This window comes from Aythya ferina (genome assembly GCF_964211825.1).
Source record: "Aythya ferina genome assembly, chromosome: Z".
NCBI lineage: Eukaryota > Metazoa > Chordata > Aves > Anseriformes > Anatidae > Aythya > Aythya ferina.
In genome coordinates this window covers 11782982-11810441 of record NC_140299.1, presented here as the reverse complement: position 1 = coordinate 11810441, position 27460 = coordinate 11782982, and the positions used below count along the sequence as shown (strand labels likewise).

The 27460-nt window shown below is 40.1% G+C and overlaps 1 protein-coding gene across 1 annotated transcript in view; it reads left to right on the top strand.

The window, feature by feature from the left end:
• ADAMTS12 (ADAM metallopeptidase with thrombospondin type 1 motif 12) overlaps positions 1-27460 on the top strand; it is a 172304-nt gene that overhangs the window by 60134 nt on the left and 84710 nt on the right. The window contains exon 3 of the mRNA XM_084503757.1: positions 7129-7303. Within this exon, the coding sequence (XP_084359883.1) occupies positions 7129-7303 (175 nt within the window). The remainder of the gene's footprint in view (positions 1-7128; positions 7304-27460) is intronic.

The window sequence follows — 27460 nt, the reverse complement described above, 5'->3', positions numbered from 1 at the left end:
CACTTGAGTGAAAAATCCCATTAAGTAGTGTAAAAGCGCTTCCAAATACAGCCTAGGGAAAAAAAAATGTTGGAATTTGAGGAAGGAAGGAAGAACAATAACACATTTTTTCAGTTTTCCCCAGTAGACAAGAGACCCCACCCTCCTCCATTTTATGGCCATTTCTATTATTTTATACAGTAGCTTATCATGAGAAAGTTTGAATGAAGGGAACTTGGCTGCAATCACTTTTTCTGTGGTAAAAACTAACCTTTTAAATCTGCATTTTACAATAAGCATAACTAAGCTTGCTTATTTCTGATGAGAATTTCATAGTGAGGATTATTTGTATACCCTGAGGCTATGTGAATGCACCCGGGAACTGCAGTTCATCACATTACCAAATGTGCTACAAAATGAAAAAAAATAATAATAAAAAAATGTTATAAACTGTTGAAAAATGAAACAAAAAAACACACACGTACATTGTATATATACATAGCTTGAAATCTGATGGATTTTAAATGAAAAACGCTTGCTGTTATATTTGAGAGTCAAAAAAGAACAGATGAAATGAACAAAATTAAAGAAGCATTTATATAGCAAAGATAAATTTGCCAGTTCTGAGTGCTCTGAAGTAAATTTAATGTGAAGATAGGTGACGTTTTCTTCCAGTTAGTCTCATTACTTCCTTTCTTGCTATACAGCCTGTGGAGAATGAAAGTCCAAGTGCAAAGTGTGAATTCAGTAAGTACTGAAAGTCTGTTGAATGCTGTTTGAAAGTACATCTGCATGTGCTGGAAGCAGACTCTTACAGTCACTTCATCCCAAGCGGCATTGGTGAGCACAGTGCATTGTGATTTTCATATTTGGTTTCACCCATAAATTTACACGGGTACTGCATTTCTGATGAAGACAGAACTGGAAATTGAATTCATTAAAGAATATTTTCCCCAACTAGATTAGCACATGAAATATAAACTATTAATCTTCTCTTTTTCAGACTTGTTTCTAAAGAGCTCCACATTTCTCAGGGTTAAAACTGTGAGAGTTTTATTCATTAGCTCTATAATGTGTAGGGTCTTTACATTTCCAATTGATAGATTGTGTAATTGAAAATTTGTTTAATATATGACCTAGAGCATAATACATATGCTCTTCTTTATGATTCTGGATAGGAGTGAAAACAACTATTCCTACCTGGCAGCTAATCAGTCAAAAATTAAACAGTTTCAGGATAAACAAAGGAAGGATAAGGGATCTTGTTTTAGGAGATAAATGGATGCCTGTTTGCGTTAAAGCAAAGAATTTATTGCTACAGGAAGTCTTGATGGAAGAAAAACAATTTAAGAAGCTCCATTCTGATGGAGCTACTTCCACCATAGCAGGAAGTCCCGCTGCAAATATGAGTCCTAGCTGCCTTATTATGTCCATGCTGAATTACCAGGCATGCCAAAACTCAGTATTGGACACAAGTTTTGAATGAGATGGATGTGTAGAGTACAAGGCATGGTCATTTTTACTAGTTTTCAAGTCTCTTTCTGGGGGAGGAGAGCAAGTTAAGTGTTTTCAATAGAATTATCTGTTACTCTAAATATGCTGAGGCTTTTGTTGGGTTTTTGTCTGACACAATATTGAACTGCCAGAGGAAAATTACCATAGCCCTTTAGTATCTTCAGATTTAGTCCTTTTCCCATCGTCCTGCTGACTGGTATTAAGCATGGACATACATGATGGAAGCAAACTATATGTATTGCATGTAGAAGGCAGAATTGTGTATTCCAGTGCACTCCACTGTTGAATTGCACTTGCAATTCTAACAGTTCTTGAGTGATTTGGCAGTGACAGAGAGTTGATGTAAAGAAAGTTTGAAAATACTTTTGAAGTGTATTTAGCATCAGTGAGTGTTCATGATAAAGGAGGAAGCTGAGTGTTTATGATAAAGGAGGGAGCCTCCCTAAATTTGCTTTGATTTACAGGAAAGAAAACATTTATGTAACACATACACAGAGCTGTAGTTAAGACACTGGTCTCAAGAATCTTTGTATCCTCATGGAATAGTGGCTGGGAATAATACAGACCAGGGAATCTAGTTTATTTTATTTTCCATTATTTTCATCTTCTTTTCCATCTTTTTTCCCCACATGGTGCTTACAGTACCATATTAATGGCAGCTGCAAGAAAAATAAGGGCAATGCATGCTCTTATTTCAAGCTAGCAACACCGATAGAGAATACCTGTATACTGAAACTGTCTGGAAAGAAGGAGTACTTGGAGATGTTTGGTTACACAGTGACCAACACCTTTAGAAAGATAAGATCTGGCCTGGTTACAATATCCTGTCTCTGTCCTGCACTGTCCGGCAGCTGTCTTTACCCTGGAGAATGCAGATGGCACTAAAATGCTGTGTAAGATGTAATGGTATCAATCTTACTCCATATTTGAGCAATTATGTTTTCATCCAAATTTCAAACTCTTTCAGAATCTCCCAGTGCAGAAAGTTCAAGTGAAAGGAAAGATTGCTTATAAATCTTTTACATCACTGAGGAATTTATTATACATAGAGCAGGCAGTTTTGCTTAAACGAGTTGTATGGCTGCTAGAATTTAGGATCTGTGATAACTTCTGGAGCAAACTGTTTATTGTTTTTATTTTTGCCACAACTTGCAATCTGTCTAGAATTATAGTACTTGAAAAAACTGTATGTTCTGTTGGATCCTCTGAATAAGAATAGGAACCAACAGTAACAAAGTGCCACCTCTGCCCTTTCTGTCTTTGCAGTCTTACTAGCATACAGATTTTTAATGTACTTTTCAAGTCTGCCGTGCAAAACAGGAGTGAAGGAAACATCCTCTTGCCTTAAGAACCACATTTTAGGCAGAGGTTAAAACAGTTTTTCATGAGCCATTTTGAGGTCAAAGCTGAAAGTAGAAAAACGGCAACAAACCCTCATTTTGATTCAAAGTGCACAGTCAGTGGCCTAACAGGTACAGTTATACTCTATTTGGTGACAGTGCTGGCTTATATTTTTCCATGCCATCCCATCAGTTGCTTGTGGGGACTCACCACTGAATTAACGTGTGAAATGACTGCATGAGTGCACCCAGTTAGTATTGCCAAGCTGATCACGAAGGATTGCGTATGACAATATTGGGCTTACATGGCAAGGTTTTGGTAGCAGAGGTGGCCTCTGTGTGATGAGCCCAGAGGCTGCCCCGTGTTAGATAAGGGCCAGTTTCAGCTGGCTTCAAAGGGACCCACTGCTGGGCAAAGCCAAGCTATCAGCAATGTTGTTTGCACTTCTGTGAGAGCAGATTTTAGAAAGGGAAAAAACTGCTGTGCTACAGCAGCTGGGAGAGAGGAATGAGAAGCAGCTCTGCAGCCCCCGAGGTGAGTGCAGCAGGCGGGCAGGAGGTGCTCCGGACACACAGCAGCAGTTCCCCTGTGGCCTGTGCAGAGGCCCCCTGGTGGAGCAGGCTGTCCCCCTGCAGCCCATGAGTCCCACATGGAGCAGATCTCCACGCTGCAGCCCCCCCATGGGTGGAGGAGCCCCCGGTGGAGCAGGTGGATGTGGCCTGGAGGATGCTGTGGCCCATGGAGAGCCCCCGCAGGAGCAGGCCCCAGGCCGGAGCTGCAGCCCATGGAGAGGAGCCCACACAGGAGCAGGGAGTCTGGGGGGAGCTGCCACCCACCCGTGGGGGACCCATGCTGGAGCAGTTTGCTCCTGGGGGATGGACCCATGGGGTGGAGCCACGTGGGAGCAATTCTTGAAGAGCTGCTGCCTGTGGGAAGGATGGCATCCCATGGGAGGGACCCCATGTGGAGCAGGGGCAGAGAGTGACCATGAAGGAGCGGCAGAGATGAAGCTGCTGACTGCAGCTCCCATTCCCCTGCACTGCTCAGGGAGGACATAGAAGAGGGTGGAGGGGAGGGAGAAGGTGTTTTTAGTTTGTTTTTAGTTCTTACTGCTCTGATCTGTTAGTAACAGGCAGAAAAGTGTATTAATCTCCCTATGCTGAGTCTATTTTGCCCAAGTTTATGATTGTTAAGAGATCTGCCTGTCCTTATCTCAACCCTTGAGCCCTTTCCATTGCATTTGCTCCCCTGTCCCCTTTGAGGAAGGGGAGTGAGAGAGAGGTTGTGGTGGAGTTCAGCTGCCTGCTTAGAGTTGTTCTTGTTTTATTCAGAGCTGGTAGCAGTTATAGCTGTAGGTTAGCTGTGCTACTCCAGGGTGTCAGGAGCTGTTGAGGCATGTTGAATTGTGAGTTGATGACACTGGAAAGGTCTGGAATGTCTCCCCAGTAGAACAACCCCCCAGGCTTCTCCTTCATGTTTCACAGCGACTTCAGCCTCGATGTTATGTGTGGGAGCAGCCTTTCTCTTCCCAAGATAGAGCGATCTGCAGCCAACAAATGCAAAACTTCTGTCTTCTATAAACCTCTTTTAAAGAACAAATGTTATAACCGTTGCGTAAAAGTTATTCATCTCTGAGGTGTCTTTCTTCAGGGAAAGAGACATAAGTGTGGTCTTTTCCAGAAAGTAAGGGACATCAAAATTTTCTAGTTTTTCTGCATAAATTGCAGGAGGCATCTCTTGGACCTTGCCTCACATAACATAGAGGAGACAAGCAGGAAGGTAGTAATTACAACTAGAAGAAGGCTGGTGCAGCTGTTTCTGTTCATATTCAGTTATCCATCTACATGAAGAATGAAACACATACAGGCATGCTTCAAGTGGCTGCATATACTCCTGGAAAGTGATGATGATGATGATGATAAGGATAGTAGAAGAATTAGTACAGATAAGCATTTACTGTAGAGGACAGGACGAAAATTTATTTCACCCCTGATATACAGGAAGGCTGGCAGGATTTCTACCTCAGGAGGATGGGACAGGGAAATTACAGTACTGAACTTAACAAATGATGTCTGCAGAATGCCGGCTGGTTTGGGATGTCTGTTGTGGCAGAGCTCACTTTAGAATAGAGTTGTTATGGCAAAAAACATTAAGACCGAGAAAGCAGATGTTTCATATTGAGAAACAGTAACATTAAAAAAAAATAAAATAAGATCAGTGGGAATGTCCAAAGCCGGGTTCTGTAGTAGCCAATGGTTACTGGCTCATTGAACAACCTTTCCTGCCATCTATGTGTGTGCATTTGCAATATGAAATAAGTTTATTTTTTCTTTATTCTCTTGCTCCGTAAAGCTTGGATGGATAGCTGAATTTTGACATACAGAAACTGGGGAGCTTGGTAAATGAGGTCACTACTGATAGATATAATTTTTATGTGATTGCCTTCCTTTATACAGGTGCAACTTTGACACAATAAGCCAGTGTCTAATCAGTCTGCCCTACAAAATCAGCCTCTGCAGTGAAGATGGCTAGTTCTTCCTGGTTCCAACCAGGCTAAAAACACAATAGGACTTATAAAATATAAAAGAAAGTTCGAATCCTGTGGAATGAAATGGAATGGACCTGTGCCAATGCTTTGATTCCTTGAGCAGCAGGAGGAATGCAACATCTACTTATTTCGTTGTCTAGCCTCCACATAGGAATTCCTCCTCTGTAGGTTCATGCTTGCTTGACATCATTATCCATTCTAAGCATGGGTTTTATTGCTTTCGTAGTGCATCTCAGACTATGTCAAAAGTAGCCTTGATTTATAATTTAAAAAGAAACCTGGGCATGTTTGGTTTTGTGTTTAAGAATCAGAAGGCTCAATTTCTTTTTCCTTAAAAAGGAAATGAAAACATACAAGCAGTAACAGTAATCCCACATGAGCAAACATATGTGACTTTGAGTCTTAAACCTGTGAAGTCTTATGGGTGTAACCTTAAGGTTTCAAGCCAAGAATAATCTCTGTTTTTTAAGCTTTGACTTGCTGTGGAAAACTGGAAAGGGAAAGAGTTGTCACTTTTTAGAGATGTTGGGGCAGACTCCCCAGCTCCAAAGAGTTCCCTCTTCTTGCTTTTGTGCTGGCTTTCCCAACTGCCTAGGGAAACTGGGGGACCTTGGAGTATTTCAGAATGATTTAAAAAATTTTTCTGTCCTTGTAAGTTTGAATACAGCAGCTAAGGAATTACAGTGTTGCTGACTTTTTTTTTTTCCCCTGTCCCAGAGCAGGTTAAGAAAGATGCACTGACCACAGCAAGAGAATAAACAAAGATTGAAAAAAAGGTCTAAGAGTGGGTGGGATACCTTGATCTTCTGTCACATCCCCAGCGTGGGCTACGGGACCTGAGTTGTCAGTAGATCCTTCTCTTTAGATTTAGTATTGCTCTGTATATGTTGGAGTGTAGGGGCTGTAGAATGGTTTTGCAATGTTAGCAATCTCTGCAGAAATGCAAACTGAGACACGGTACCAAGGCCATTCTCAGTTGCATGCATCTTTCAGACTGCAGCAGCAGGAGATGTAAATGAATCCTGTGTAGTCCAGGTTGATATCAAAGCCCTGTCAAAAGTGCGCTCAGTCAAAGTTAGGAGCTTGATACAAAAGCTGTAGCATGAGAAATTTTACAGCCTTTGTTATGCCAGCCTATTGTATGATCACAATAGCTTGGTATAAGTCATGAAAAGCTACTTATTTCTTCCATTGAAAGCCTGGGGGCTTGTGGTGGGGGGTGATGTTTGTTGTTTGAGTTGAGAGTGGACCACACAGTTCAGCCATTTTGTGTTGTGTAATCTGACTGTGGAATTTCAGTAGGAGCAGAATTACGCTTTTCACTTATGAAATAGCTTCTATTCAGGATTTGTTCTCTGGGGAATGGCTGCAAAACGCCAGAAGAACAAGATGCGGCTCTTTGTACTGCATCATGTTTGACTAATTAACTCTTGACCTTTCCGTGGCTTTGTACAAATATGGAAGCTTTTGCCTCAATACATGGTATTTCAGGACATTAGGAAGAAGATATTTCTTCTGTTCCCATCTGGTCTGTTACACCTTCATGAGGTACAAAGCAACTGTGATGTATGCAGCAAAATAAATGCTGAAAATGTGTTGTTTTGTGTTGTTTTAATATTTTGATGCCACAGTGTAAAGGCTGGCTTATGAGAAGAGCTCAAGGATGGTGGTGTGAAAAGAGTCTATTTTACTTTTGACTTCAGGTACTGGACAGTAGAGATTAACTATTTTATGCTTATTTTCAGACTGGATATTTCCAACTGCCCCATGGGGATTACTTCATTGAGCCCATTAAAAAGCATCCACAGAAAGAGGGAACACCCCATCCCCACATTATCTATGAGGCAAATACCCTTCAAAATGCTTTAAGGAGAAGACGAGCAATCCCAGTGGAAGAACAACAAGCATGTGGATTGAATGGTACAAATGTTGCTGAATTTCTGCCTATTTGCCTTCCGCATCTCTCTGAGCAGCTTTTATTTTCCAGCTGTCTGTGCCTTTCCTTTTGCCAGGCTTTCCTAAACTGTAGAAAAAGAGATTATGCAAAATGAGAGTGTCTCAGTCAAAACACCTCTATGACCACCCATCTGGTTCCTTTCTGAGTCCGAATTTAAATCCGCCTTGTGACTGCTGGAATGTTTTTCACACCGTTGCTCCTTTCTACCCCACACTTTTTCCTCCAGCCAAAATTGTTCAGTAAATTTGACTTGAAATTCTTCAGTAGTTTTGGGATGACAAGAATTGCAGTTGTTATTATTTTAAATAAAGTATACTCACTCCATAGAAATGTTGTTCTTAATATAAAATATCCCATCTCTAATCCAGTGTTTATATTTAAGCTTCATAGATTCTTAGTGATTGTTACCAGAATATTTAAAGACTTTTGACAGTTCTGAAAGTGTAGTGTAAGGCATCAACAGATCAATGGTTATATGTTTGTTTTGGTGTTTTTTTTAGAAGCATAAATAAAAAAATAATTTACATACAGGAGCAAAAACAGTCAGCATTATGCCTTTTGGGAAAACAAGCCAATAGGCTATCCTGCAAAGGTGGAGTATGTAGTTTATATCTCCTATCTCCAAAATGAGTTCCTTTAATTATTTTTAGAATCATTTACTTTATTCATTCATTACTAATGGTAAAGTTTTGGTAGGAAGAATGAAAATAACCCAAATGATGTAAGGCCCAGGTTATGTACAAATAGAGGTGCGGAATACGTAGAGGTGCGTGTCTGTGTGTTTTTCAAGGGTTAATGGTTAAATAATAGTTGGTTCTTTTCTGAGGGTGCAAAAGAAGGAAGGATATGTTGGAATTTTTAATTCTCAGTCATGACTGCTGCTGCAGTTCTATTGCTGTGTGATGTGAATTGAAAATTTAAAGAAGCAGACAACTCAGCCCCCCTGTGCTTCTGGTTGTAGACCTGGATAGCAGTTGTTTCTTGCTGGGTAAGAGCAGTGTGAAACTGCTGGGGGAAACCAGAAGCCTGGGGGCTAGTGGGGAGACACTCGATCTTCTGTGATAATGCATAGGTAAGGGTAAGGGGAAGCCATAAGAATTAGTATCAATGGTGTTTCTTATTGTTTTTCATCAAATAAAATTATATCTACTTTTTAGATAACTAAACCTTAAGTTGATAAGCCATGAATATCTAATATTGGTGTCTATTTTAACAGATCTAAAGTATCTCCTTGATTTTTCATTTCCTTTGCTGATTACTGGGATAAATCAGAGGAATTTGTTTAGATTTGCCTGTGAAGAGTGACGAACTGTTCTAGTCTACCGTCCTCCATGTTTCTTTTATGCATGGAATAATGTCTATAAGCGGTAATTTTAAGTGTGGAAAGAAGATAGAAAATACCAGGCATTGTGCTGTGTATTTGCTTTGTGTAGTCTGATAATTTTCTTTCTACTTCTCGCTTTTTATCTTTGGGGTCTTCCTTTAAAGTATTGAAGAATGAGACTGAGAAAGACTGTACCTGGATGCTAGGACAAATTGAGCATACCTTCCCTGAGATTTCATGACTTAGACTAGCTAAGTTTGCTCTAATTGGCTTTTGGATTTTAACTCTGTCTGATGTTATTCATTGTAATATGATTGAGCTATTCCTTGTGCTAATAATATGTTCATGATATTTCAGGCTAGCAAAGGGAGCATCTTATGAATTAAAAAAGTAATGCACTTGTCACTTAGGCTTCTGTGTTTAACTGACTTGATCAGCCTTTATAGGTTATGCCTGCTTTTGGTCAAGTAGTAATCTGCTTGACTGTAATAAAAGTAATCAGTGTGAAAAAGTGCATTGGGAAAAGAAAGCATTCCCTTCATTATGTTTCTGCTCTTTGTGTGAAAAGATATAATAGTCACTGGTTCTTATGGTGGCCTTAACTCCTTAATTCTTGTTTTATGTTCTGTGATTCAACTGCTGTTGTAGCCAGCTCTTCAACAGGGCTAGAAAAAGACTTCAGTGTAATTTCCTGTTTACAGTAGGCATTATTAAAGATCAATTGCTCATTGTAGAGGTAGAATACAGAATAAAAATGGAAAGTGAGTTAATTCTTGAGTTCTTTGCTGAATATATTTACTACACAGGGTGTAGGGAATATTTGGTACATAAATTAAGTTTTAAAGGTGGCAAGTTGCCTCTTCCCTCTTTTCAACACCACAAGCACTTCATGCTGTTTCATGCCAGAAGTCTGGTATATCTAGTGATATCACAGATGGCCCAGATTAATGCCTTTTGGGATCACTTCAAAGGAAAACAATTCCAAGTTCTCATTTAATTGTAGAAATAAATTGTATTTTACAGATTCAACATCATGACCATTCTTCTGTATTCTCAGTCCTAACTTTGTGCTGGGCTGGGGAATAACTGATAAAGAGCTGCCTGCCATATCCTGTGTTTGACCTGGTTTTCAGAGTCAAGTATTTTAAGCTTGTGGGCTGAGGTTCATTATACAGTGTGTGTGCTTTTGTTTATTTGAGCTCTGATTCTGTTTTTGTTTTGTCTTGTTTTTTGAACTTAAACCAAGACAGCTGAGCCATTTCTAAGAACTATGCTTGTGAAACAATTTATACGCCCAGGTTGAAATGTAATTGTATCAGGAATAGTGCAGCCAGCAGGACCAGGGCGGTGATCATCCCCCTGTACTATCCTCTAGTGAGGCCACACCTCAAGTACTATGTTCAGTTTTGGGGCTCTCAGTATAAGAAGGACATCAAGGGCCTGGCGTGTGTCCAGAGAAGGGCTACGAAGCTGGTAAAGGGCCTGGAGCATAAGTCCTGTGAGGAGGGTCTGAGGGAACTGGGGTTTTTTAGTCTGGGGAAGAGGAGGCTGAGGGCAGACCTAACTGCTCTCTACAACTACCTGAAAGGAAGGTGTGGGGAGCTGGGGGTCGACCTCTTCTCACAGGTAACTAGTGATAGGACTAGAGGGAATGGCCTCAAGTAGCGCCATGCGAGGTTCAAGTTGGAAATGAGGAGACATTTCTGCTCAGAAAGAGCTGTCAGGCACTGGGACAGGTTGCCCAGGGAGGTGGAGGTGTCACTGTCCCTGGGGGTGTTCAAGGAAAGGTTGGACGTGGTGCTTAGGGACAGGGTTTAGTGGATGACATTGGTGGCTGGGGGATGGTTGGACCAGATGACCTTGGAGGTCTTTTCCAACCCTAATGAATCTATTATTCTATGATTCTATGATAATTTTTGCTTGGAAAAGTTGGAGTCCGTGCAAAAATTTTGGTGGTGATAATAGTAATGTAGTCAGAGTTAGCAGGTCTGGCAAGGAATAGAAAGACTACTTGTATAAGCAAAATCAAAAAAGAAGAATTGCTGTAGGAAGGAGAAGGTGAGGACTCTACCTCCTGTACAGTACTTTTTAGCCTTTTTTGATGTAGGGAGCTCTAGAAAAAAGCTCTGTGCAGTTTGCTCACAACAGCTTTTACTGTGACAATGACCAGATGTATCTCCAGGTTCCAACCCTGCTTGTCATCTGTCTCTGATCTACATACAGTAATATTTTTGCATCAGTTACATTCCTGTGCTCTTGCAATGATTATATTAATTAATTTATAATTTGCAGTATCCTGAAGTTCCACATATTTGGAGAAAAATCATTGTGATAAATGATGTAAATTAGAACTTAGGTATGTGCTGTATGCTCCCGCTGCTGCTAAGGCAATTGCTGGATGACTCAGTCATTAGCTGCATGCAAAACTGAGTGCTTATCTTAAGAACAGCACCATGATACGGTACATTGCAAGCTGCTGTCTTACAGTGATATTTGAAATGTGTGAGAAGGGGCAAACATGATAAATAAAAAATTGCCCTGACCTTTACAAATAACTTTTCTGATCATTTTTGCCTGTGGGAGAGGAAAAGTGAGGATTTGTTTTGTTTTTCTAAATAGGCTATCTTAAAAACTTTCCAGTGCTCCAAGGTACAGCGCAAGAGAATGAATTAACTTCCCTTTCACAAAATAAGAGAAGATCTGCTCCTTTATCTTTCTGCTTGTTTTAATGCAGTCTGTCACAAGGTATTGGGTTTGTTTGTGAGCTGCAAAGTGGAGAAGCTTTGTGGAATGACAGTGGAGCCCTTCCTAGATGAGCAGTGATAGGGGATGGCAGCACCACAGAGGGGACTGATAGGATATGAAAAGATGGACTTTTTCTTGGTCTGGTGCAGTGGTCAAGTTGCAGTAGTTTAAAGGTAGGGTAGCTGAGTTTTATTCAGACTGTAGCCCAGTAAAACAGTAAAACTGCTGTAAACTGTACTAAATAACTAAGCAAGGAGAGATTTATGGTATTAAAATAGATCTCTGTGAATAAGTCATAGGAGCTTTAGGCATATAGCAGTTGTCATATGCTTTGCCTCATTTTGACAGTTTTGAAAACAGTTGATAGATGAGCTCCACACATATCAGAATTTGGGATTAGTTTGACTTGTACATGAATCTCCAAATCCTTGTCTGCAGAGGAGTTACAAACCTTAGAAACTTCTCCATTAGATTGAAGGCATTCTTTCCTTGGAGCTGTGATGGGATAAAGCTGGAGTGAGGGAGGAGGAGGTGGTACCCTGGTGCTCTGAGAGGTGAGCAGAGGGGTGGAGGGAACTGAAGGAGAAGAGCACCAACATCCCTGCAAAACCATTTTTAAAGTAGTTTGAGAGATGTTTTGTGTAGTAATTCATTTAGCAGGTGACTGGAATGTTATTAAGCTGTTTCAGATGATAGTTATGTGCTATTCTGCCTATGGGTTGTGTCTGAGGGCAGGATTTTATTGAATAATGGTCTTGGTCGTTGATAATTAACTTGCAGCTGCCAGAGGATTCTCTTCATTTTTTCTGTCTGTAAACGTACAGCATAAACTATTAGTCTTGGCTCTTGACAGTGAAGTCCTTTGTTTAACCAGTTGGAAGAGGGCAGGAAAAAAGTCCAGGACACTGTTTTATTCTCAAAGGATAGTCTGTCTTTTTTTGGAAGAATATTGTGGCCAATGTAAGCAGCCTTGCTTGCTGGCAGAACCCAATACATGCTGTGTGACTTCCATATCTTTCAAAGAATGATGCTGACATTTTTACAGTATTTGTTTATCCTGTGTTTAACCACATCAATTACTATTCAACTTAATTTGCATAGTTTCTCCAAAACACGAAGGCTATTTTTTCTTAGAATAGTAACTTCACATATTGAATTATAATAACCAAGCTGAATTCAGCGCAGAGGGAAGAGCATCTTTCTCCCTGCATCCCTCTCCTTTCTATAAACATGCTCTACAAACCTGTTCAAATGGTGCTTGCTGTGAAAAAAGAGCAAATGGATACATATAGACAGAGTGACCTCTGTTTTAAAGCCAGAACCACAATAGAAACAGCCTCCAGGAGTATGTGGAGTATCTCATTTCTGGAACAGTCTTCATTGAACTGTGAGCAGTGAGCGCCTGCTTGTGCAGACAGTGGGAGATTTTGCATTTCAGAGGTAGGGTACCTGGGAAACACAGACATCACAGCTGATTTTTTCTAATAGTGAATTTTATTTTTGATGAATTTCAAAAATAATATGAATTTTGATTCATATTTTATGAATTGCTTTTAACTGTTTGATCTCAGCAGAATTATTTTTTTCCCAAACAAGCTCAAGAAAAAGATGCAGAAGTTTCTAACTTTCTTTCTCTGCTAGTTTTGGCTGAGATACAGTTAATTTTCTTCTGAGTACCTGGCATGGTGCTGTGTTTTGAGTTTAGGATGAGAATAATGCTGATAACACACTGATGTTTTAGTTGTTGCGGAGCAGTGCTCACACAGAGCCCAGGATGTTTCAGATCCTGGTTTGGCCCTGCCAGCGAGGAGGCTGGGGGTGCACCAGGAGCTGGGAGGGGACAGAGCCAGGACAACAGGCCCAGGCTGGAAAAAGCGATGTCCCACACGGTGTGGTGCTGTGCTGAACAGTTAATAGGGGCTCGCTGGCCAGGGGGGCCATTGCTGCGCATGTACTCGCTGGGCATTGGTCAGTAGGTGGTGAGCAATTTTGTTGTGCATCACTTTTTTTTTCTTTTTTTCTTTTTCTTTTTTTTTTCTTTTTTTTTTTTCTTTTTTTTTTTTCTTTTTCTTCTTTCTTTTTTTTTTCTTTTTCCTTTTTTCTTTTTTTTTTTCTTTTTCCTTTTTCCTTTTTCTTTTTGTTTTTTTTTTTCTTTTTCTTTTTTTTTCTTTTTCTTTTTTCTTTTTTTCTTTTTTCTTTTTTTTTCCTTTTTCATTTTCCTTTTTCTTTTTTCCCCTTTTTTTCGTTTTTCTTTCTTTCTTTCTTTATTTTTTTCTTTTTTCCTTTACCTTATGTCTTTCTCTCTTATTTAGCTGTCTTCTATTTCTTTCTTTGTTTTTTTCTTTTTTCCTTTACCTTATGTCTTTCTCTCTTATTTAGCTGTCTTCATCTCAACCCATAAGTTCTTACAGTTTTACCTTTTACAGTACTCTTTCCCATCCCACTTGGGGGGAGTGAGCATGTGGCAGTGTGGTGCTGAGCTGCCTGACAGGTTAAACCACAACACTTTCATGTTTCAGGAAGTTTTTTGTTTTTTGTTTGTTTGTTTGTTTGTTTGTTTTTCAGCAGTTCTTTGGAGTTTATTAGCAGCTTATCAGAGATAAGATAGATTCTCGTTTTTCATTGTCTTGTGCTTTTCTTCTCCAGAAAAAAGGAAGAGTTCCATTTCTGAAATCTCTGGGTTCTGTGCTCAGGAGATAAAAAGTCTTTAACTTACAGTTGTTAGCATTTGACATACAAATTTAAGAAGACTTCTTTGTTCCTTACACTTTGCTGTCAAAAATGCTGTTGTTAAAAGTGAGCTTTCTAAGAAATGAAAAGGTGTAGTCTTCTTGCTAAGCAATGGAAAGGATACTAAGTTTTCACAGAATCACAGAATCACAGAATTTCTAGGTTGGAAGAGACCTCAAGATCATCGAGTCCAACCTCTGACCTAACGCTAGCAGTCCCCACTAAACCATATCCCTAAGCTCTACATCTAAACGTCTTTTGAAGACTTCCAGGGATGGTGACTCCACCACTTCCCTGGGCAGCCTGTTCCAGTGCCTCACAACCCTTTCAGTAAAGAAGTTCTTCCTAACATCTAACCTAAAACTCCCCTGGCTCAACTTAAGCCCATTCCCCCTTGTCCTGTCACCAGGCACGTGGGAGAACAGACCAACCCCCACCTCGCTACAGCCTCCCTCGAGGTACCTATAGAGAGCGATAAGGTCGCCCCTGAGCCTCCTCTTCTCCAGGCTGAACAAGCCCAGCTCCCTCAGCCGCTCCTCGTAGGACTTGTTCTCCAGGCCCCTCACCAGCTTTGTCGCCCTTCTCTGCACCCGCTCAAGCACCTCGATGTCCTTCTTGTAGCGAGGGGCCCAAAACTGAACACAGTACTCGAGGTGCGGCCTCACCAGAGCTGAGTACAGGGGGACGATCACCTCCCTAGCCCTGCTGGTCACACTGTTCCTGATACAAGCCAGGATGCCGTTGGCCTTCTTGGCCACCTGAGCACACTGCTGGCTCATATTCAGCCGACTATCCACCATCACTCCCAGGTCCTTCTCTGACTTCCAGCTCTCCAACCATTCCTCTCCCAGCCTGTAGCTCTGCTTGGGGTTATTGCGCCCCAGGTGCAGGACCCGGCACTTGGCCTTGTTGAACTTCATGCAGTTGACCTCAGCCCATCGGTGCAGCCTATCCAGATCCTCCTGCAGAGCTTTCCTACCCTCAAGCAGATCGATACACGCACCTAACTTGGTGTCATCTGCAAATTTACTGAGGGGGCACTCAATGCCCTCGTCCAGATCATCAATGAAGATATTAAAGAGGACCGGCCCCAGCACCGAGCCCTGGGGGACGCCACTAGTGACTGGCCTCCAACTGGACTTGGATCCATTCACCACGACTCTTTGGGCCCGGCTATCCAGCCAGTTTCTAACCCAACGAAGCGTGCGCCAGTCCAAGCCAAGAGCAGCCAGTTTCTTGAGGAGAATGCTGTGGGAGACAGTGTCAAAAGCCTTGCTGAAGTCAAGGTAGACCACATCCACAGCCTTTCCCTCATCCACTCAGCGCATCACTTTGTCATAGAAGGAGATCAGGTTCGTCAAGCAGGATCTGCCCATGCTGACTGGGCCTGATCGCCTGCTTGCCCTGCAAGTGCTGCGTGATGACTCTCAGGAAGATCTGCTCCATGAGCTTCCCTGGCACTGAGGTCAAACTGACAGGCCTGTAGTTTCCCGGGTCTGCCCTCCGGCCCTTCTTGTAGCTGGGTGTCACGTTTGCTAGCCGCCAGTCAACTGGGACCTCCCCCGATAGCCAGGACTGCTGATAAATGATGGACAGTGGCTTGGCCAGCTCCTCTGCCAGTTCTCTCAGTACCCTTGGGTGGATCCCATCCGGCCCCATCGACTTGTGCACATCCAAGTGCCGTAGCAGGTCACCAACCAGTTCTTCATGGATAGTGAGGGCCACATCCTGCTCCCCATCCCCTTCCACCAGCTGAGGGTACTGAGTATCCAGAGAACAACCGGTATTGCCTCTAAAGACTGAGGCAAAGAAGGCATTGAGCACCTCTGCCTTTTCCTCATCTCTTGTAACTAAGTTTCCCCCCGCATCCAGTAAAGGATGGAGATTCTCCTTAGTCCTCCTTTTTGTGTTGATGTATTTATTAGCATACAGATGTTCAATGAATCTGCTTAAAATATTACTTGAACTTTATGTTGCAACAGCACTGTATAATGCTGAAACATTTAAACTTTGATACCCAAGTAGTTGAATACTTTAGTTTAAGCTAGATGTGTTACAAGCTAGCATGTTTTACAGTTCTTGGAGAGTAACAGTCATTGTCAAAGGCTGATTCATCCTATCCTAAGATGTCTTCTCTGACATTTGGGATGCATTGCCCTTGGGAGCTGCCTAGGCTGTAGTTACATGCAGTAGAAGTATTGGTAGAGGAGAATGGAAGAAAATACTGTATTTTATGCAATTCTTCCTCTCCAGTAGAATCAAACCCAGCGCTTTCTCCAAGTGGATCCAAAGACTGTGCTGAAATGTGGCAGAGAAAGCTCAATGCTGGCAGAGTGCCTGCACTTGGTGTCCTAATCCCTAAAGGTTTTATCATCTTCTCTTTTCCAATGGAATTTAACCTTCAGTATTTCAGTACCAACTGTAACAGGGTGGTTTCCATATGTACTTGTACTGTGCTGGTGGTAAGGGGGAAAACAAGTGGCAATGGGAGATTGTTGTTATAACTTGGTAATAGTCACTTGTTGCCACCAAAATGTATCAGAACAATGATACACTTGTTCAATGACTGAATAAATTTTGATGTTCTGTGAAAGGACATTTTTCAAACAATGTAAGTCAAAATTATAGTGGGGGGAGGCAGTCTCCTTTATCACATTTCAGCAGTCTTTCTTTTCCATCCTGTGCCACTGGGAAGAGGCAGAATTTGCTGCACTGTGCTTGCTTTCCTGTAGTTTAAAGGGTAAATTGTGATCTCTTGTCTTCACTGGAACAATTTGCTTCACCTCTCATCACATTAAGGAGTCTGTTTGCAGAATGAACTTACAGTCAGCATTTTTAACCATGTTCCGTGGTAGAGGAATATAATCTGCTCTTGATCTGTGCCTACAGTTTTCCTTGTCAAACTGTGTGTGATGCTATTTCTCTTTTAAAGTATTGATATTGATTTGGTAAACAAATGATTTGCTAATGTAAATGTTAAATTGCTGCAGTATTGATTTGGGGAGCAATACAGTTGAAAATTAAACTGTAACATTTCACATGCCATCATTCCTTTCTCTTTTGTAGAGAAATATTAGCCATGAACAATTTTAAACCTTATTTGCACAGTTGAAATAATCAACAGAGAAAGCTGCATTGGGGAATAGATTTGTTACAAGAGTTTGAAAACTTGCTCGAACCCTTCTCTCATTAATAGAGTAGTATTGGCAAAGCTGTTCAGCCTTCAGTGTGGTTAGTGCCAAACTTCCCAGTCATATTGAACTCTCTGTGAACTTTCTAAGAAGAATCTACAATTACCTTATTATTTCTGGGCAGATCACAGACTTCTAATTCTTCTGAGAAGTGCTGGGCTTGTGCTGTGGGGCTAATGCACTGATACGAGCTCAATGTTCTCAGTTAGTTCCTCCAAAGTCTGCATGTCCCTGATGAGCCTCTGGTAGCCTTCTGTGACCCACTTAAACTGTGAGAGGCTTGTAATGCTTGGACACCTGTTTATTCTGCAGGAAACACGGTGTCCTCACAGCTTGTCCACTCCTTGCTTGGGTATAGTGTTCTTCACTCCATGTTCCCAACATCTGCTTGAACTTGGATGCATTTTGCATAATTGAAGAGAGTCCTCTGGGTGAATTATAGTTAAAAGGAGATTGTCTTACTTCTTTCATTGATTTTAACTAGCATTGATTTTAACTACGATTAACTGGGGACAGAGGGTACTGCATAACTTAAGAGGTTGTAAGATTATTCTTATCCTCCACTATTTCAGTCATTTTGTAGAGCAAACTGTAAGCTCTATCTTTAGTGTGTAGAAGTGAGGCTATATGTAGACTTACCTTGCTCCTCACCTGATTGCTTGATGGCATGCTCTGGAGTGCACAGATCCCATTCTCCACTCCTGATTATCTGTTGAGTATAGGATGGAGTTCTCAGCTCTAGCAATGGTTGCCTGTGGGGATCAGTCTCATCGTGTATTTCTGGCAGAATCAAGTTTTTGGGATGTTTTGTTTAATAGGAGCAATTACACTAGGCAGGTAGTAGTCTGCATCTTTGGGGATCCAGGGTGTTTCTGACACAGGTCTTTATATCTGAACTGTTCATGCATTCAGTATCTGAAAACAAAGATCTGCCTCAACACAGATTCAGAGAGCTACTGAACTAGCTGGGTTTGATTGTTATGAAAGACATTTAGTAGGGTTTACAGGTTTGTTCCTCAGTCTTACAGGGTTTATGTAAAGTTTACCTGCTGCAGGGTGTCTTTGTAAGTAATGCCTCTTTGCTGTATGCTATTTCTGTAGAAAGAACTCTCCTGAAAAACCTGGGCAAAAATAACAGACTGGAGGGACATTTTTCACTGAAAGGTCATACAGAATTACACACTTTTTTTTCTAGAAAAAGGAATTGTTCAGTCAAAGTAGGCATCTGACTTTATGCAAAACAAAAACAAAAACAAACAAACAACAGACAAAAAACAAACACAAACAAACAAACAAAAAAAGGTGACCAGAAGACTGCTATGCCAAAAGGTACAGCAAATATTTTTAGCTACCACCATTAACTGTTACACTGAAGACTTTGTGAAACCATTTGTTGAGTGTCCAGGTTTATGTATGAAAGAAAATAAAAGAGAATATTAATTCTTGTCATAATCTCTTGTGTACTGACTCTGCTTTTCTTGCAAATATTCAACTTAAACTTAAGCAAACAACATGGAATCAGGTAGATATATATTTTCCAGTCGTTCTTAAACAATTACTAATGAAGTCTCTCTACACATAAATTAGATGGTTAGAGGTCTCCTCTAAACTGTGCTAGCCAGTCTCAAGGAACACTGCCAGAAAGTTAAATCTTTGTGCAAAATAGAATGTCCTTGATGTCATTTATTCATTTCTTCAAAAATAGTCTAATTCCATACCGTCTCTGCTTTATACTCATTTTAAAAAGGTCTTGTCTAAGGTTTTGCTCAGCTGCAAAACCGTTCGATTTGAAGCTGCAGAGAAATAGATTTTTGCATTTTAAATATTTCTTAAACACAAAGAACAGCCTCAGTATGAGTCTTCCATTCTGCCAAAGTTAGAATTAGAAGCAAGTTTCTTGCCTACCTCATGACTAAAACAAGCTGGATCAAGTTCTTTCTACTCAGAACCTCAATGTTGTCAGTTGTGCCCCAAGTCTGCATTCTCCTCAGCTCTGTGGAGATTTGGATGTGGATCAAAGTCTTCTTTCAGGTGCTGCAGAAGTTTTAGCAAGGGATCATTCCTGACATTTTCTATATTATTTGCCTGACATTCTACAGGTAAAATATTCACTGAAAAACTATCCGCCTTATGGTATTTTCAGTGTCCCTGTTGCATCCATTCCCCATTGTGAAATATTTCTGTCAGTCAGGTGTTCCTCTGAGGAGATGTCTGGTACGAGAAGAATGAAATTTTGCCTGCTGGGGAGGTAATGGGGAAGTGCAGAAAAAGAAGGGACTTTCCTGGAAAGCCTCAGCCAGTAACACTGGCAGACAGGTAAAAGTTTTTCAATAGAGATTGCCTTAGCATTAAAGATGGGCTTACTGAACAACCTCTTACTCAGGGGATGGATATAGCCCAATTTTATCCATCATCATCTTCATCATTTTTTTATATATTTTGCTCTCCTTAGGCTATTATTAATCATATTATTTTATGATGTGTTTGAACTGGATGTCTTCAGGCAAACACTCCTGCATTTTTCTCTTTTTCTGGTCCCATTTACATACCTTTAAAATCTCAAGACTACAGGAAAGAAAAGGACTGGGAACTTTCTGCAAATGAAAACTGAGCCTGTTTTTTAGAAAACAATAAATGTTAAGTCTGTTAACAGGGTTTTCCTTATTTTTCTTTCCAGTAGAGTGCAAATTTCAAAGCTGAAACCCGGTTCTAAGCAAACACTCAAACGTCTTGGTATTTGATTGTGCAAGCCGATTGTTTCCTGTGAAGTATTCTTTCATGGTTTTCCATTGGCAGCAAACCACAGTGAGTCCAGTTAGCTACAGCTGTTGTCACTGGTCAACCTCCATCCTATATACAACAAAAATGGAAGAAAATTAATATAATCGTCACTTCCCACAGGTTGTATTGCATCTGACAACCGGTGTTTGATCAGAAACAAGAATTAAAAATAAAATTTACACTCAAAATTCTGGCTAAAACCAGGAATATGGTTGGACCAGATGATCTTGAAGGTCTTTTCCAACCTTTATGATACTGTGATTATATGAATATCCATTCACCTGGGTTGTGGCACTTATGAAGAGCTCATAATGTCACTGGTCACCCCAGGACAGTATTATCCTAACAGGGCTGCTTATGTGGGGTGCTTAGTGGCAGGAGTCCTCAACTTCTCACATGCAGAGATGCTGTTGACCACCTTCCCTGACAGGTTTTGATTTTTTTTTCATGCTACAGGTGCCTGAGTAGCTGGGACATGGGCTGTCCCTGCTCTGTTGTTGTGCTGGTGTCTTGTGTGTGGATGCCTCCAGTTCTGGGGTGTAATTGGGCAAACTGAAAGCTTGTGTGTAGAGCTGGCATGGGAGAGCCTCCGTGATGGTCTTTCAAAGTGTCGCGAAACTGAAAAATGTTGTCAGGTCCTGCTTCTAAGAACAGAAAACAGTTAAAGCAGTATGCATCTGAGATTTTCAAGATGTAATATTAGGATGATTCTTTTCAGTAACTCCCAGAACAACCAACCCTGTTGTAGGCCCAGGCCTAGAGGGCAGTTCTTGCCTGCAAGAGCTAGTCTAACACTGCTGGTGTTTGTTGCAGAAGCACAGCAGGATTGGGCCCAAGGCTTTGAAGGCTGTATTGCTCTAATAACGTCATCTGAAATACAAGATATTTGGCCTTGGCCAAGAGCAAGGAGGCCCTTCAAAGTGCAAGCATGTGTTTTTTCCTTTGAGAGCACTAGTGGGATTGGTATATTTTAGATACAATGGAAATGGAATGGAAAAAACAACAGCTGGTCCAGAAGAAGGCCAAATAAACTCTGTTGTATAAGCACAAAGATAAGAAAGTTATAGCATATGCAGCATTTCTCGAAGATATCATTTCAAACATTAAAAGAACTGTTCTTTTCAATATTAATTCCTGACTGTCTTTTTCTTCTTTCCCTTAGTAATCTGTATTTAACCAAACTAATTAAAAGGCGTAGTTTGACTGTGACTTCAAAAACCTTTTCTGTGAGTATCCATTTCTCTTTCACAACACAGACATTATGACATTATGCATCAATTTAGTTGTGGTGCTTCACATTTCTTAAAGTATCTCTGGAAAAGTTGGACTTTAAACTGAGTTTTTTGTTTTGTTTTGGTTTGGTTTGGTTTGGTTTGGCTTTTGTTGGAAACAATCCAGATTTCTGGAATTAGGTATGAACTGTTACGACTGCTTTCCACACATAACAAACTGCCATGCTAGAATTGTTCACTTACTGGCCTCTGTCCACAGCATGCCTCGTCTTGCAACCCAAACGTCTTTAGACAGGTGCATGAAGCTGCCAAAAAGATTTAATGGGCTTCAGTATTTTAGGGAAGAACCTGTTTGGTTTGGGTGTTTATAAGGATGGCCAATGAGCAAAGGAATTGGATCCAGTCATTCTCTCCGGCTTTTACCCTTGCTCCCCTGTATTGGCTCATGTTAGTACCGCTCCTCGGATTCCTTTTGTAATGGAAATATGTCACAATGGTTTTGAGTGCATTGGGAAAAAGCACTGTTTTCCTCAGAATTGTTGAAAAGAAATGAAGGAAGGAAAAAAGGAAGGAAAGAAGAAAGGGGGAAAGAGCAGTTGAAACTTAAATCCTGTTAATATAATATTAGAAATCAAACATCAGGATTTGTGCAGTCCATTACAGTAGATATTTAGTTTTGTTACGGAGTTAATGGTGTTACTGATTTATTTGCTCTATTAGTTCAGATAAATGTTTTATCAGTATTACTCTACTGGTGTCTTCAAACCAATATGTCATTTCTAGGATTTTATATAGCAGGTGAAGTTGTATCACTGCTTAGAGATGCTTCTAGATTTAATCATGGGTTTTGATATAGAAACAACTCTGGTTCTAATGTATTTCCAAGAGATCTGGGCCTGCCTGAGATGAGAGTGAGAAAGAAAGAGATGCTGCACCAAAAGACATGCAGCAGTCCTGCCAGCTGAGATGTTTACTGGGAGGGCATTGTACTGCACATCATTTTGGAAGTCCAAGTCAGCATTATTTGCTCCCTAGTCTTGCTAATGTGACCCATTTCAATATGTTTTAAACCCTTTGGAGGAGAAAGAGCTGAGGCAGTTGTTCCTTCTACATCTTCAGAACTCCCTGAATTTGCAATTAGTTATTAGCTTGCTTCTTGACACCAGAAAATAGAGGGCGGAGATGAGCTTCCCTAATTTTAAAGTGGTTGTACAGGGATGCAAGTGCTACTGTGAGTGCAGGGCTCCAGGGGTACTGTGAGAGGAATTTTGAGGTGTCTCAGCCAGTCTGCTGTGGGTAGCAAGTTATGCATACAGCATTGTGCAGTGATTTCCATTTTGTTCTGTCTAAACTTACCTTACCGTTACCTGAATTGATGAAGAGACAGAGCTTGCAGAATGAGACTATTGCAGAATTCACAAGAATGGTGATAACATACTAAATAATTTATACAAATACCAAATTGCCGTGTCATTTTTGTTTTAATAACAGCCAAGAACACTAGTAACCTAACAGGGTTTTAGAGTATTTAGAAATGGCTGATTACTATCTTACTTTTAAGCTCTAAAGCTCCTTTCCAGCCCTGTTAGTGCACACTACCTGTTAACTGTGAGAAACTATTTTGGAGGGAAGAAAAGAAAAAAGATTAAAAGGATTGTGTTTATATTCATGAGCTATATAAAATGTTGAAAAGCAGTGCTAAAACAAAGCCTGTTGATTTATATAAGGAACATGAAGGACCTTGTGTTGACCTTGGATGATTGAAAAAGAGTTGTTCAAAAGTTATAAGGGGCATTCCAAATACTTGATAGTAGTTTTTAGAGAATATGCATTTTAATTTTTTATTTCCTGCTCCTACCCCCTCCCCCCCCCCCGTGCCCCCCGTGTGTTTTGCTAAAGAATTGTGTGATGCATTTTCTTAGATGTAGCTACCACCTACGATAGATACATGTAGATCTATGGCTGACATAAAATTAGTTTTGAAAAATGAGGTTCTATCTTCTACATTAACAGAGAGCTAAGCTAAGATGTTGAGAACTGGTGAGTGTCATCTAGATGATTTTCTTCTTGTTTTGCTGTCCTCTCTTAAAATAAAAATAAAAATAAAAAACAAAACAAACAAACAAACAAAAAAAAACATACAGGATTTCACAGCAGATAAGAGCCACTTGTAAAATTGTTGGTCATAAGACCCATAAAATCTTATTGTCAGTGCTCAGTGGTATAATTCCATTTGTATTTTAATGGATGCTTCATTAATTTATGTAAGTAAATGCATCCTCATACATTTTTACTTAGCTACTGAGGACCTGGGGTCTAATTATTTCTTAACCAGTCAATTCCTCAAATACTAAACCAAAGATCAGTCTAGAACAATTTTTTTTTTTCTTTAGTTTTTACCTGTTTCATGTTTGGGCATGAAATCATTTATTTCTGCCTAGTGCTTTATAGTGGGAATAGCTGTCATGTTGCAGCTGGAGAGCTCTCAAATCCAGTCTTGAAAAGATATTTTTAGCTGAATTCTTGACTTACTTTCACATCTGGGGAATTTTAAGCAGGTGAATGTCTTCTTGAAATCTAGCCAAGGTTTTTATGTTGATATTGCCAAAAAGTATGATTTCAAACAAGTTACCTAATTCCCACGTATATGGGTATCCAGTAACCTTTCTGTTGACATCTTGAAAGAGTACATTTGAAGCATGTTGTAATTTAAGTTATACATTTTGAAAGCTGAATTAGTAACTGTTGTTTCTTCAAATCATGAACATTTGGGTAGCTGAATGATAAAATTATATTGAAAGTATTGATGGCATGCCAAAATGTGTAGCTAATGTCCAGCACTGTAAGCATACAGAATAACCACAAAGGCAGGCAGGTTATAATGATGAACATGAGTAGGCTTCCTTTTTATTAAATTTGCTTGACAAATTTTGTTAAATATGCTGGTGGTGGTATTCCAAACAGTATCTACTGTGTTTTACAATATTATGTTTTATCTGCAAATGCTGAGCTTGTGTTTACTCATACACCATAGTCATGTAGGTATTCTTGGCAACTGCTAGTCCAACACAATGAGACCAGATCTGCACTAATAAATGAAACATGTCTGCATTCTTTGGCATTGCTGCCAAGTTGTAAAGACCAGCCTGTGTTCATGCATTACATTTTCTTAGCCTCTTGAATGTAGTGGCCAGATCCTGACTACAGAGAGGGATTCCTGGCCTGCAACCACTCCTGTACCACACTCAGGAACTGACTGGGACCATGCTCTTCCTCTTCCTGAGGCTGTGCCAGGAACCATCCACTTTTGAGTTGACTGTTTCCAGTGCCTGGATGTGTTTGTTCCCTGACCATATTTAATTTATTGGAGCAGACAACACCTTACAGATTACAGCCTGATAGGGCAAGCTTTGGGTTCCTTTTTTTTTTTTTGTCAAGGAGAGGAGTTAGGAGTTTGGAGTGCCATTTTGCACCACAGAGCTTCAGGAGTGGCCTTATATGTCCTTGATACACAAAGAGCATGTTGTCTAAAGAGGGAACCACGTTAGTGGTAGGTGTTCTGTGCCCTGTCAGAATCATCACTCTTGGGACAGCCATGCTGACAAGGACAGCTTAAAAATGAAGGTGCCATGCACAGAAAGTCAGGGTGTCAGTGTTTTATAGCTGAGATTCAACTAGGAATAAGATACTATACTAGAGTAGTGGAGCTCTTCAACCTTTCAAACTAAGAAGGTCAAAGAGAAGTATTTTTGGATTGCTTCTCTTTATGGAAATATGGAAGCAAGTTTTCATGAATGATTTCTGCATGCAGCTACAGAGGTACTACCAGCAGGTTGTTTTTTCTACAAAAACTTTTGGTTCATTGCTCAAACTGGAAAATAAAAGGGATTTGAGTTTAAGAGGGAAATGACACATATGTTAGGGTGAGCTATGAAACATGATTTTGTTGTGATGAAAAACAAAAGCAAAATTAGAAAGTGATTTCATATTAAAGAGCATTTTGCTCAGGCTTAAATAGAACATTCTTAATTTCTAGGATGAAATGAAACATTTTTAGCTTTTATGTTTTTCAGCCTGTTTTAAGTAAATAGAACTGTACATAGGCTGAAAATGGTTGCATAATTAAAACAACAACAACAAAAAAGCAATTTTCAAAATTTTGATGTGAAGCATTTGACTTTTATGGTATTTCTTAATACCATATTTCTTAAGAATTTATCTTAAGGTATCACAAATTGCTTTGAAGCATTTCAGCTGACCTGAATCTACTTTTTTTTTTTTTTTTTTTTTTTGACAAAAGTAACAGACTGAAATTTTTCCTGCAGCATTGAATGCCAGTATAGTACTTTCTTAGTCACTTTCAGTCACTTGAATTTACAACTGTAGAGACAAGCAATTAAGCATTGTAGTAATGTCAAAAGTGAGTGCTTGAAATAGTGTTTTGATGGCTGCTCTCTCAGCTAACTCATAGCAGGTCAAGAGTGTCAGTCATTACTAATTGCTCATACAGAATAGTGTTTTAGAACCTGTTTTTAGTTGCAGGATCAATTGGCTTGAATGAGAAAAACATGACTATTTTGTACAGTTTTCATTTATGTGCTATTAAAACATCAGATAAGCTTTGAGTGATTGTTTATATGGCTCTTACATTGTTGGCTTACTCATATGTGTAGAAATATTAGGTTTTATGGGCAGTCTTGTAGATATTTACGGATCATCAGTGGTCAAGAAACTGCTGTAGAAAACTTTAGACAGTCTTTAACTTAAGGGAGCCAACTTTATAGTTAAATAGCATCAAATACAAGCTATACTAGATGTCACTGCTGAGTTTAACCTCTTGCCACATTTATCCCAATCTGGTATCCCACAAATAACCATCAGTATTTGTTCTCTTCTGTCTAGGAGAGCATGAAGCAAATACTAGAGTGATAAAGATAGGTGAAATATAATGCCTTTTAAGGTGTAACTGAAAATAATCTATATGTGTAGAAAACAATGAGATAAGTATCTAGAAAATGGAAGCCCAGTGTACTGCGAATATTACCCAAGTGCAAAAAATAAAATAAATAAATAAATACAAAATTACTATTTCTAGTAATTATAGCTCAGATGAAGAGAACTGCCACCGACTTCCTGAAGTCAGTGGGATAATGAAAAATGAAGTGTAAATTTGCTCACTATTTTAAATATACAAGGTGATTTGACAGCTGTAGACAGTCAATTAATACTGAATACTGTGCAAGTTTCTTTACAGAGCCTATCTAGACTTCTTGTGAGCCCTCCTTGTGACAGCAAGATTTATGCAGAGAATGTGAAATTCCTTAGTTAACCAGAAAAGACTGCCCCAGAGCAACTATTCAATAAGAGTTATGATTTCTATAGCGAATCTCTTTATATAGATAGTGTTCATTCATGGTACCCAGTAGGACATCTGGAGGGGAATGGGGAGCCCCCATGGCCTTGGGGAGATGTAGAGCTCCTACTTGTTGTTGACCTAAGCAGTTTTGACATAACTTGGAGGACCTGTTTTGGTCCCTAAATATTTCCGGAGCCTCTCTATTACAGCCATCCCTTGTCTCAAGAAATGGGCTCATCCCAGTATGTAATTTGAAGTAATTTATTCCGCAGTTCACCTAAGACCTGGCAGATTTCAGTGCAAGCTTTTGACCTGAAGTCATATCCCAAGGTCCTGTATTTTATAACACCCGGGTCACACAAATAAAACTGACAAAACCTGCCACTTATAAACCAAAGTTAAGGCTGCCCTCAGCTGAAAGATTTCTTCATAATTTAACATTTTAGCTGGGAGAATGTGACTAATTAATTTAGAAAGTCAAAGAAGATCTGACAGGCACAACTGTCTGCTTGCTGGTTTTGAATGTTACAAATATCTGGAGCTTTCCCGGGGGATTAGCTGAGCAGCACTTTCTGATCTTTCCATGACCCAGCACAAGTCAAAGCAGAACAGAGGCAGTGGAGTGGAGCGTGCCAACATCTGAGAGAGAGACGAACATAAAAACAAGACAAGGAGTTCGGGATACTTCAGCTCGTGCATCAGAGCTGCAGTTGAACTGAAGTCTTGCACAGTACTTGGAGGGGAGTTGTTTGGCATTTTGG